The sequence below is a fragment of the Lissotriton helveticus genome, chromosome 4_1 (genome assembly GCF_964261635.1).
Source record: "Lissotriton helveticus chromosome 4_1, aLisHel1.1, whole genome shotgun sequence".
Classification (NCBI taxonomy): Eukaryota; Metazoa; Chordata; class Amphibia; order Caudata; family Salamandridae; genus Lissotriton; species Lissotriton helveticus.
In genome coordinates, this window is record NC_136063.1 from 96,341,197 (window position 1) to 96,354,118 (window position 12,922).

Sequence of the window (12,922 nt, forward strand, 5' to 3'; positions counted from 1 at the left end):
TTGTAGTGCATATGAATCTACAGCTCTACATGACAAGAACAGATGCTTACTGGGTAAGTAACCTAATACCTACCTAGGCGATGCACGCTTTTTGCCTTCTCCCCACACACCCATTAGGTATCGAGAGAGTGCAAAGACCAACAGTTTACTAGTATATTATCTTAATATCTAAAGGGTCTCTCTGTGCTCCCTTGTGCCCAGGTTTCGATATAGTGGAATAATCCAGCACCTCCTGTTGCTTGTGTAAGCTGTGCAAATAAAACATGACATGCTCAATAGTTTCATTTAAAGCGCCACAGGACGAGCACTACCCACTTAACAGAAAAGGGAATGAAGTGGCAAGGTCCCATATCGAAATTACAGATATAGTCACTTATCTAATGGGGGCTCTATCTCATTAAGAAAGTTCTCCTTTGTGAAGGGATCCTTAACTGCGAGAAAGGCATCAGTTATGGAACCATGACTCTTTTGGTAATATAGAAGCGTGCCTCTCTGTTGCCAATAGGTGGTTTTAATGAAAGACTTGAAGATAACCCCAGCCTCTCCAGGGGCACTGCATAGCCTTGATATCCCAATCTCCATCATTTAGGCGTTCACATACTTGATCCAAGGGATCTTGCTGGAGCCTGCGTATGACAGAATTTCCTCTAGCCACTGCCGATATGGGAGGAGTTACGGGTTAGCCCAGACCCTCCTCCAGTAGCGCAGGGGACGCAGGCCTATTCTGTCGGGTAATGCTCTCATCCCGAGATCCAGCCTAAGTGGGAGCAGGGGAGTGCTCGCTGTTAGGCCTACCAGTTAGCGCCTGAAATGATTTTCCACCATAGCTAATATAGTCACACCTAGGGGTCCCCACAGCTCTGCACCATAAGAGGTTGCCCCCAGGGCCTGGTGGTTGTATAGCTGGCTGAGAGTGACGAAACTGTGATCTGAGGACATCTTGAGATTAACTCCCACTATCTGTTCCATTTTTAATCTACGCTGCATAATGTGTGGTTGTCACCCCATTTGTTCAGTCATTGTTACACCTGAGTACACAAACCGAGGCCCACGTTCTAGCCAACCCCTGCTAATGTTTGATTGGCCCTAGTAGAGTGCCCGGGGCTATGACTCCTCCAGACCTCTAATTTTGCAGAGGTGCTTAAATTGGTTCGTGATTTTTGGAGTCCCATGGGGGATTTGGAGAGCAGTATGGTATCCTCTGCGAACATGAGAGCGGGAACCCTCATGCGCCCCAGTTTGGGGTGCGTCATCACATCGATATAAGAAATTTACATAACCTTTTATGAAGAGTGTACAATGTGGGGGCCAGTACGCAACCCTGCCTGACTCCTCTGGTCACGGAACGGGGTCGGTCAGCTCTCCTGCCCTAACACACCTGACCTGCGCATTGTTTTTAAAATGCAATCTTACTATGATGTCATGCTAGTACCTTGGTACCCAGTCTCCAAAAGGACCCCCAGAGCATTCGTCTTGGTACTAAGACAAAGGCAGAATGCAAATCTACAGAAACCACACAAAGTTGTCTCCCACCTAAAGTAATAGTCTTCCGGTACAATGTCTGCAGACGAAATACTTGGTCAATTGTACTTGTCAAGTCTCTAAAACCCTCCTGGAGGGCTGTCGAATCTCGTTTGCAGACAGCCAACCATGGAGTCTATCAAGGAGCAACTTACTAAACAGCTTTTTGCGTGCTATCTATGAGACTAATTGATCTATAATTTGTGGGTGAATCACGGGTGCACTTTTTAAAAATAGGACTGATTTTAGTTCTTGGCCACTTAGAAGGAGCAGGTGCCCCTTTCATAATAGCTGTAAACCACACTGAGAAGTAAGTACTCGAAATACCCAACTTGCTCACGAATATATCACCAGAAATTTTATCTAGCCATGGGGGCTTGTTTGGGACAATTCCCATGATTGCTGTACACAGTTCCTTCCACTGGGATTTCCTGAGCATCAGAATCTAGTGTGCATATGGTAGACTCTGTAGAGGTGGCTTTGAAGCTTGCAGCCTCCTCCCTATTTATCGCTATGCTACTTTTGTCATTTTCCCTTATTGGATGTGGTTCCATGCTGTTCTCCCACCTGCATATATAGACTATCAAAGTGTGTCACTCAAACACTGGCTTCAGTGGTATTTTCTAGCCCATCCCTACTTCCAGTGGGCACCAAGTTTCAGAAGGTACGGTGATCATTCAGTCTAGCTGCAGCTAAGAGGGCCTCCCATAGTCCCTGCTCCCAGTCTTTTTTTGGCCACCAATAACACCTTCCTGTAGGATCATCTGGTGGCAAATGCAATCGGATTCAGATTTTGCACGTGCCCTCTCCTGTTTATTGACGCAAGGGGCCCATTGGGGATGGGGTCCCTGGGGCCAAATAAAAAACAAAGCCCCTCATGCCCCTGTGGTCACTATTGGCTCAGGGAGGGGGACTGTATTTTTCTCTCCCATACAGGCCCTGGGGCTCTACCGGGGCTCTTTGTGGCTCAGGGATGGGAGGCACACCCCCACTCCCATTTACAAATATGTTTTGACCCCGGGATGGGGAGCCCAGGGCCCAAAGTGGCTTGAGCAGGGGGCTGTGCTAATGGGGTGGACACATGCAACCTTCCCTGTTTCGGCCCTAAGTATTTAAAATCGGCAGCAGGTATGCCTCTCACTTCATTAGGTGACTGAGGCCATCCTCCTGGTTACTTGGGCACCAGCACAAAAGTGAAGTAGAATTAATTTAAGTAAAGTTGGAGAGGTAATGGGAGAATTGCTAGATGATGTCTTTTCTTGGGGCTGCTTTGAGCAGTGCTGTTTATTCAAGAGGTAGCATCTTTTGCAAGTCCAAACTTCCAAGTGAACACCTGATATCCAGCAGTTTGCTGTCTAGACTGAGATCTTTGCTTCTCTCAGTTGAACTGTGAGCTCTCTTTGACCTGTAAAAACATTTCTTCTTTTGGAAGCCAAGCAACACTTACATTCTAAAGGTGTGATGCCCGCGGCCTGCTACTGGTAGTTCTGAAATTAAAAGAAGAAAACATCACGTGGAAATACTATTTCATCATGTATGTTGAAATAAGAATGCTCTTTGTTAATGTTCTCTGAAATTCTGACAAGCATTGTGTGATGTTGTAGTATTACTTAAGCTGCTGGGTCATGGTTAACACTTGCTCTGATCTTTCTTTTTGGTTTCAGATGGTTTTCGGAAGGTGGTCCATATTGAGCAGGGCGGGCTCTTGAAGCCTGAGCGTGATGACACTGAATTCCAACATCCCTATTTCATAAGGGGCCAGGAGCTTCTGCTGGAGAACATCAAGCGGAAAGTCACCAGTGTAAGTGCAAAACATGTCGAAATGGTGGTTTAGCTAATTAAAAACACACTGTTATAACGATAACTAACTCCATATTTAGATCTTTGGTTATAGCGGCCCATATTGGTACATTTGACCGGCAGTTGAAAAACAGACAAATGTTGTCGTTGACAGTGTTCTATTATGTGTGAAATAAATTTGGTTCTTCTGGTTTATATAAGGCCCGTTTTTTTTGGGAAAATCATAATTCTTTTTTGACAGCTCTATATAATCATCCAGAATTCTACAGAAACACTGAATTACACAAGAATGTTATCAGGCTGTTATTTGTTCCCCCTTCGAAGGAGGGGTATGTTATTATTTTGTAGTTCTATTTCAGTTCACAGCTTATCTACTGGACCACAAATCTCAGCTATGAAACTAGACTTTTTATTCTGGCACACTTTCTTAGATTTAGATAAGTTAGCCATTTCTCACCTAATACTGTACAGAAACCTTAGTGGTCGACATATAGGTATCACCTGGGTAATGCCTGTTACTGCCATAAAGACTGAATGCATTTGTCCACCAGACCATGCTTTATCTCTTGCAAGATCTGGTGCTTTTGTGTGGTGCATCTGCTGAAACTAGGAGCAGCACACTCGTATCTATTCTCCTAGCTTGTGCGCCTCCAAGATTATAGCCATAAAGGTACTCCACATCTGAATCAAATCTTTACCATGATCAATAACAAAACACCTCAATCATTTAATGCTGGTCTGCAGCTCACATAGCTGATTGAGAAGTTTGTGTATGCTTTGATCTTCACACACCATTCGATGTCACCCTGCTAAATTCCAGTTTTCTTTCAAACATGAAGGGGAAGATCATTACTAACAGCTCCTCTGCATACCAGTGCAAGATCTGCTGCTGCTTGCGATTGGGAGATCCTTGTGTTGTGTCTCGAGTTGTATCTCGTGGTCTGTCATAGCTCGAGATCTGCTCGAGCACAACTTGTGTAACGTGGGTGGCTTGGTTAGTTGTGTTATGAATCAAACCGCATAGGTGATTCTGTTCTGGAATTGAGGGGTTGGTGGTTACTGTTGGTGTATTGAGCTGTCCAGCGGCTGTGCCCGTAATGTCTCTGTAACCGGGTTATGCTCATTAAAGAAGATACAATCTATACCACGGATTTGTGTGCATCTTTACAACAATGGCGACGATGGCAGCATAACCCGAGGAAGGACCTACGCTGAGTATTACTTCAAGTCATTTTGGAACTTTTTGTGAATTGAATACAGAGCATTTTATGAATTGAATACTCGCACCTGTGTTTATTCGGAATATTAATTCTTTGAAAGGATGGACCGCGATACCAATGTAGGTCAAGAAATGTAAATATTTATTTTTCAAATTGAGCCGCATATTTAAGAAGAAAATGGATATAAATAATTAGAAACTTTGGAGTTGGACATACTGCATGAAAGGATTTTAATCCAGTCTCAATGGAATACATAACAAGTTTTCTACTTTGCATATGGTGTACACTTTATTTTGTAGTAGTTTTCTGGGCTTGATTGATTCTCCTCCCTGTGTTCCTGATGTGCCTGTTTGAGCACTGGGCTGCAGTGCTTCCGAAGTACCTCAAGGTCTCCCAAGTTTGTAGGGACACAGCAGGACCTCCTGGTGATTTGCTGCATGAGAGAGATGGGTTATCTGTATTCCCCAGGCAGCGATGATTTCTGACAGAGAAACACCTCGAGGCAAGAGTGCCCTCCCTTTTGATGGATACTTGTGCCTGCAGATTACTCACCTCTGAATATCCAAGACTCTAAATTAGATCTGGAAAGCTCTGACACAGCTCTCCTGCTCTGTTAGGAGGTGCTGCCTCTGTGTGGGTGCCAGAAGTGGAGCCGTGTTGATGTCACTGGAGCCACATAGAACCCAACTATGCGCCCTGATATCCGTTCCATTTCTTCTGCACCTTTCAACACGGGTCTGGCGCAGCTCTTTTCCTTTTCTGATGGAATTCAGTTCCCTAAAACATTTCAAAGCAGTGTGTGTAGGAAAGTGCCCCTTTTTGCATGGTTGCCCCTCACTTTTTGCCTGTTGTAGATGCTCTTCGACTGAGTGTGCTTTAGGTTCCTGCCAACCAGGTACCCAGGGCCTATGTTCTTTTCCTAAACTGTACTGCGTACCCCTCAAATTGGCACCTCTCTGGCCACATGTAAGTCTCTTGTAAAAGGTACACTAGGTACTTAGGGCCCTGTGACCAGAGAAAGCCTCTAAGGGCTGCAACACTTCTTGTGCCACCCTTAGAGGTCCTGTACCCTAACACACACACTGCCATTGCAGGCTGCATGTTTTGGTGCAGAGAAAAGCGAAGAGTTGACATGGCACACATCCCTGTGTGCCATGCCTACAACCAACTGCCTATGGCATAGGTCTAGCTGGATGTACTATGCCACTGGTGAGGGTACTGGTGCATGAGCCCTGTATCCCTACAGTGTCTAAGTCTATTCTTAAGACATTGTAAGTGCAGTAAAGCCTTAAAGAGTATATGGTCTGGGAGTTTGTCATTACAGACTCCACAGCACCATAATGGCTTTACTGAGATCTTGGAAGTTTGGTATCAAACCTCTCAGCACAATAAACCCACACTGATGCCAGTGTGGATTTAATGAAAAATGCACTCTGAGGGCAGGATTAGAGATGCCCCCTGAAAAACGACCTAACTCAGGAGTACAGAAACGTGTCTGGGGGTGGCAGCTGCCAGCTGCCACCCCCAGACACGTTTCTGTACCCCTGAGTCGAGAACCTCCCGTTGTTGGGGTCTGGAAACAAAGCACATCCTGGGCATAGAAGCCAAGCCTTCTCCTCCAGAATGAGGAGGGTCCACGTAGGGGGAGCTTCAAAGGCTAGCTGCCTTTGTGAGCTGACCCAGCCATTTGCTGCTCCAAGCAACTGGCTCCCACCGGTTCTTACCCTCACTTTGGTTGGGAGATTTAGCGGGGAAATCATGATAGGAGGAGGGGGGCGTGGCTTGGCCGGCTGCAAGATGGCCGCACTTTGAGTGGGCTCTGCCGGCCAAGCTCCTTATCCAGCAAAATCCTGCAGCCTAACCAGTCCTTGCTGCCCATCGCTATCGCCTACCTGATCGCCAGAAGGAGAGGATCATCTGGCCCCTTTTACAGCGCTTTCCGAGGCTGCCTGGGCCGGGATCGATGACTCTGGACTGGCGCTGGGCCGTGCCTCGTGTCCTCCTGCTTCCATCTGCGGTGCTCGGGCTGCTGTGCTGGTGTGGCACCTGCGGCGGATTGTCGGCGGCCTGCGGTAGGTGGTGTCCTGCAGGGGGGTCAGTTGGGGGGTGGGCTGGGGGCTTCCTGCCGCCGGTCTCGTCCGCTGGGGGCTTCGGCCTGGTGGGGGCCCGGCTCTCGCCTCGGCCCCTGCCTGGATTTGCTGCCGGGTCCCGTCTGGTGAGGGGCCCAGCGTGGGTTGGGGCGGCGGCGGCACGGCTCTCCCTGGCCCCGCCTGGCTGTGATCTCCTCCGGGGGGCTCGGGCTCCTGCACCCTTTTGGCTGCGGCCGTATCGAGCTGGGGGGCCTGCCACTGTGCATCGCTAGTGGTGGGGGCCTCCGGTGCAGTGCTGGCTGTGGCGGCGTTTCACCCCCACGACCGCGGGATTCCGACGTTTAGAGGAGGCTGACTTTTGACCTGTGCTGCAGTGCCCCTTTGGTGCGGGTGACTCCACCCGGCTGGCGGAGCGTGGCGCTGGGCAGCGCCTGCCGGCCTCTCCTCCTCTCCTGCGGCCTGCCTTTGGGGCCAGTTACCTGCTGCCTGACCCTCGTTGCGGTCTCATTGCTGGACAACTTCGGCTTCCTGCCCTATTGATAGCGGACGCCGGCTGCTGAGGTTGCCACACTTGGCTGTCAACTGCCCTGGTCTCCCGCATCTGTGTTGCACCCGCCAGTACTGCCCACCACTCGCGCCTGGAGACCTCCTTACTGTGGCTCCCTCTCCCAGCTGCGGCCTTGGATCTGCTTTTGGGGCGCACTTCGAGGGATTGGGGGTGACGCCGCCCCTGTCAGTTCGCCCTTGTAATTTTCCTGGGCGGCAAAGCCTGCCCCCTCCTTTTTGCTGCGGGCTGGCCGGGTCCCGGGGCTGGTAGCCTGGGCGTTGGGCCCCCTTGGATCTGCCTGACCATTGTTTGGACGCGTGCCTCTGCCCCCACTTGGACGATCATTGGGCTCTAGCTCTCCATCTCCTACGCTGACTCCGGGATCCCGGGGTCGTACCTCTGGTGGGCTCCTGTCACACTCTTCCATCAAGCCTTGGGTCTCTCCTCCGCTGGCTGACCCTGTAGCAAGCCACATCACCATGGAGAAGTCTGACCCCAGGCAGCCCAAGATAGCTTACGAGCTCCGCAGGTCCTCCCGTCAAGATGGTGCAGATTCGGAAGCGGCGGACTCTGCCGGTGCCCCTGACGCTCTCCCTGGCCGCGATGACGATCTCAAAGCTATAATGTTGGAGGTGAAATCGGCGGTCTCCGGGATCGCCTCTCAACTGGAGCAGCTCTCGGCTCGCCTCGACTCGGTGAAGGCCCGGGTGGACTCCCACGACAACAGGCTCCTTCATGTTGAGTCCAGGATCTCCGACGTCGAGGACGCGGCCACTCAAGATCGACAGAAGATGCTCCAAATGGACAAAATCCTGGCGGTTATTCGTGAAAAGAATGAGGACTTGGAGGCGCGCTCCCGTCGGAGCAACCTCCGCTTTACGGACCTTCCCGAGTCCACCAATATCTAAAAAATGGAGGACTATCTGGAGGACCTACTCAAGGAACTCTTTGGGGATGTCCTTTCATCCTTCTTCGTGGTGGAACGCGCGCACCGCTCCTTGGACCCCCGTCCTCGTCCTGGTATGCCCCCCGCCCCATTGTGGCCAAGATATTGAACTTCCGCGACTGAGATGCCATCCCACGGGCCGCAAGTGACAGGGGCACTATCACGCACCAGGGAAATACCCTCTCCTTTTACCCCGATTACACCGTGTCTGTGCAGGCCGCAAGGAGAGAATTTCTGCCAGCCAAGCGAATCCTTCTAAAACATGTTGTGTCTTACTCCCTGGCATATCCGGCGAAGCTGAGAATCCGTCAGGGCACCAAGAGGCTGGTTTTCCCCGACCCGAGGGAAGTGCTTGCCTTTGCCAAATGCCTAGACAAAGATTCCAGGAATTCCCCCTCGGGGTCATCTCGCAAAACCACCGATCAGATAAGTGACAATGACTAAACTGTCCAGGCCGGTCAATGTTTGTATTTCTCACTATTTTTTGTGATCACTGTCGAATCTCCGTATTCATGCTGATCTTTTGCTCTCAACTATTACTCCCTTATTGTCTGCGGGAGCCCTCATTAATGCAAACTGTGGATTGCTCATATGTGTTGTTTTACTGTTACACGCAGCTGTTATTGTGACATGTATTCTCCCCTATTCTTTTTTTTTTTTTTTTTTTTTTTTTTTTTTTTTAAAACCTTTATTGTTACTTCAAGTAAATACAAGCATGGGCCTACAACCATCCCGGCCGGCTGCTAGGCAAATCGCAAGTACAGCAAATCAATGCAGAAAAATACAGCGGCCCGAAAATCGGGGTCTAATAAGTGTCCAGGATAGAACTTGTATTCAAGTGCACTGTGCAAGATTCAGGATTCGAGAAGGTTAATTTTACAATAAAGAAAAACTCAGAATCAATGCCATACGGTCATACACGGACCCACAATAGCAAGCATGAAGCAGGAATCTGCAAACAGTACAAATACGTTTGAAGCATTGGGGGGCAAGTCATACGAGCAGGATAAATTTAAAAACCAAACACGTTGCGTAGCAAAACTACACCCCACCCCTCAAGACGAAACATACTGTAGGAAACATGAAAAACTACGACACCAAAAAGGAAGAAAGACAAAGGGCCATAGAAACAAAGAAATGACAAATTAACAAACCCCATCCCCCTACCCCCCACCCTGCATCCCTGCAGAAGGCTACGGCCTACCCCCCCCCCCCCCAGAAGCGTGCCTGTCTCCCTAAATGAGTGACCCGAAATATAGAAAAAGAGAAAAAAAGAAGAAAAAGAGGAAAAATGTGGGGAAGGGCCATCGATCTGCCCTCCCCCCCCCCCACCAACGCGCCAGGGCTGGCTCTAGGCTCATGGTGGCCCTGGGCAGGGAGCGTAGGTGGGGGCCCGGAAGAGGGGGTCCGGGCGGGGCGGAGCGGGCAGCCCAGTAAAGAGGGGAGGGTGTCAGGGTGTTTAGAAGTGGAACAGAGCCGGAGGCCGCCAAATCCCTGTCAGGGGCCACCACGCAAATATGTATCCATCCTCAGAGGATTAATATATTAAGGATATATATTGGTGTGGTGGCCCCTGGGGTTTGGTGGCCCTGTGCAGGTGCACAGCTTGCACATGCCTAAAGCCGGCCCTGAACGCGCGCAGTAAACATCCTAAAAGCAAGATCAGAATAGCCATGGAAACATTAATCACCGATAGCACAATCAATAACATCCCCGCCGAGTGTCCCCCAAATCACCGTCAGCCAACAATAAGTTCCACCATGTCCTAGACGGTCTCACCCCTGGCCATTTCTATCAGCAGTAGCAACATATGTCCACATATCAATCGGCATACAGAGCAGCGTGGAGGGTCCAAGTGGTCCGGGCGGACCGGGCAGAGCTGTTACTCCATGGAACTTCAACCAACAATACCCAGCCGAATATGTATGGCGGAAATCCGCCTGTGTCAGCATTGACCCCGAAAGCATCTTCCAGTCCGAACACAGTCTCAACAGCCAGAAGAGAGTCACTCCATCCAGTAAGCGCTGAAACGCCGCCGGGGCAGCCCAAACCATAGATCGACGTTGTTTCCCCAGCCACCAATTAGACACGTGCCCCGACGAGCCACTCACATGTACAACAGATCTGTCCAAAGCGATCTCATGAACCAGGTCTTCCAGCGTCTCCACAAACATAGGCGTAGCTGGAGCACTCCTCACGGACACAGAGGCGGGCACAGCGGCGCTTCCTTGAGATCGAACTATGCCCGTGTGGAACGGTGGGACAACAATGGCGGCCATCCTTCTTCCCAGATCTCGGGCATCCCGGATCAGGGTCGTATGCAGGGTTGTTAGCGCAGCCAGTAGATCTCTGGACGTGGGCACTGTCTCGTGGCGCCAGACCCCAACACTCTCCCGTACAGCAGCTTCTCTGCCTGGATGTGGTCTGCGTAAGAGGGTGCCATCCGCCATCTTAGCTGATCCGGCCTCGTCCTTCTCCACCGCACCTCGTGACCGGGCCCCACACCAGGGCGCAACAGGAATCACCACGGGGACCCCGAAAGTCAAGGCAGGCTTCCCAGCGGAGGGTCACCAAAAGGCTAAACAAAATCTCCGCCGCTCCCTGGGAGCCGCCTGCCGATTCCGGGAGAAGTCATTAGTCATGCCCGGACACAACACTGGAAAGGGGGCCAAGTATCGTGCACTCCCCTCGACCCTGCTTTACCGCACATCCCACAAGGCACTCCTCTAGATGGACTGGGTCAGCACTGTCGCCATCGGCCCAATAGATCTCCGGCACCCTCCGGCCGACTCCCCACCTCCACCAGAGGCCGCTGTTGTCGCAGTCGCGGCCGGGTACTCTCCTCACTCGACACCCCGGTCTCAGCTCCGTGAAGGCAGCCAAACAGTCGGGGACATTTCCTCGGGTCTGCCACACGGAAAAGCCTCAGGAGCAAACGGTCAGTGAAAGTTATCCTTCGCCTACTTGAATATGCCGAGACGGCTCAGGATAGTTGCCAGGATGTGTGCGCGGGGTGAGAAGGCTCACAGAGCCGAGCGTCTATGCAGCCATCTCGGTCGCCAGCCTGGCTCCTCCTCCCCCCCTATTCTTGGCTGTTGTGGGGCTCCTCTTCAGGCCCGATGGGTTAGTGAAATGTTGGGTTTACACTTATTATTTTCAGGTGGCAGCTTGTTGCTCTTAGCTTGGCCACCCTGCTGCTTCTCAGGGGTGTTCGCCGAGCCCTGCCATGCCCTACCTGGGATGATTCCCACATCTTTGTTTTTGTTTCCCGCTCCAAGTTCTGAGTTCCTGGGGTGGGGTGGGTGGTATTCTCAGCCAGTTTGGGGGGTTGGAGTGGGAGGTGGCGTGTGGGGTGTTCTAGGTCAGGTCCACTGGATATGGTTCTAGTTTTTCTTGTGGGGTGGGGGCGTTCGCCACATGATGTTTTTTTTTTTGTCTTGCTGTCTTTTTGATAGTTTTATCCTTTGTATGCTCCAATGTTTATATTGTGCCATGTCTGATCTTCTGCATCTTTGTGCCCGACAAGACACTTGCTCCTCTTTCGAACCTGACCTGCCATGTTTATTCCATCCCATGCAATGCGCCCTATCTGGGACCCTGCCTTATCACCTCAGTGACGGAGTGCATTTCTTCAACCCTGGCGCTTGTCCTCTGCTGCCTCTGTGTGCCCTCCTTCCCTTATCGGCTGTGTTGCGGTGGTGTCTCTCGTACTTCCACTCCCCTTGCTACCTGGTGCAGGCGTCTGCCTCCCCGGTCCGAATTCAGCGCCCTTCTGGCCGCCACCTATCCTCCTTGCCCCGGGGGGTTCCCTTTCCCTCCTGTGGGATTGGGGGGTGGGATGCAATTGATTTCCTGGCGGATTCCCCCGCGCTCACCTGTGTCTGTCTCTTTCCTAAATGGCTAATATAACGTGCTGGACTTGGAATGTCCGTAGCCTCAATGACTTCCGCCAGGCCCGCCTGACCCATGCCCACTTGCAGCGCCACTGCGTTGATATTTGCTTATTGCAGGAAACTCACCTGCTCCCCAATTCGGTATCCAGGCTGCATGCGCGCTACTGGGGTGAGGCCCATTCCTCTACTTATTCCTCCTGCGCCAGGGGGGGGGTATCAATTCTGCTGCGCCGAGATCTCCCCTGGCAGACTTCCAATGCCCTAATTGATCCGGAGGGTAGATACGTGGTTTTGCACGGCCTTCTGTATGCCCAACCGGTTACAATCGCTGCGGTCTATGGCCCGAACTCTGACGACCCTAACTCTTCATCACGTGTGGCATCTGATCTCCTCCTGTGGCCTGGCTGCTGTGATTTGGGGTGGGGACTTTAATGTAGCTCTTTACGCCGCGCTGGACCGCTCGGGGGCCCACCGGCTCCACCCGCGGGCCTCTTGTGCCCTGTCCTCTATCCTGACGGACAATTCCCTCTTCGACGTCTGGCGACATCTCCGCCCGGAGGCCCGTGAGGGGACTTGTGTGACGGGTGGGCGCGGCTGCTGGTCGAGAATTGACATTTGGATAACTTCACCTGATGTTTTGTCTTGGACGGTCGATGCCACTCACATGGCCCGTACCCTATCTGATCATGCGCCGGTTCAACTTATCATCAAACCCCCCTTCTCGCAGCGTCGGGCCTTCTCCTGGCACCTTTCTCCCAGCACCCTCAGGGACACTGTATTCTGCGACGAAATTCAGTCCTCCTCCATCACTAATTTTTTTGAGCTCAACGTGGTATCAGTGGACTCCGCTTCCGTCCTCTGGGAGAGTTTTAAGGCATACATTCGGGGGTAGTGTATATCTAAAC

At 51.3% G+C, this 12,922-nt stretch overlaps 1 protein-coding gene across 2 annotated transcripts in view; it reads left to right on the forward strand.

The window, feature by feature from the left end:
* The window catches only part of HSF1 (heat shock transcription factor 1), a 491,085-nt gene that overhangs the window by 134,611 nt on the left and 343,552 nt on the right, over nucleotides 1–12,922 (forward strand). For both annotated transcript variants that reach the window (XM_078686503.1, XM_078686504.1), the window contains exon 3: nucleotides 3,186–3,322. In XM_078686503.1, coding sequence (XP_078542629.1) covers nucleotides 3,186–3,322 — 137 coding nt within the window. The remainder of the gene's footprint in view (nucleotides 1–3,185; nucleotides 3,323–12,922) is intronic.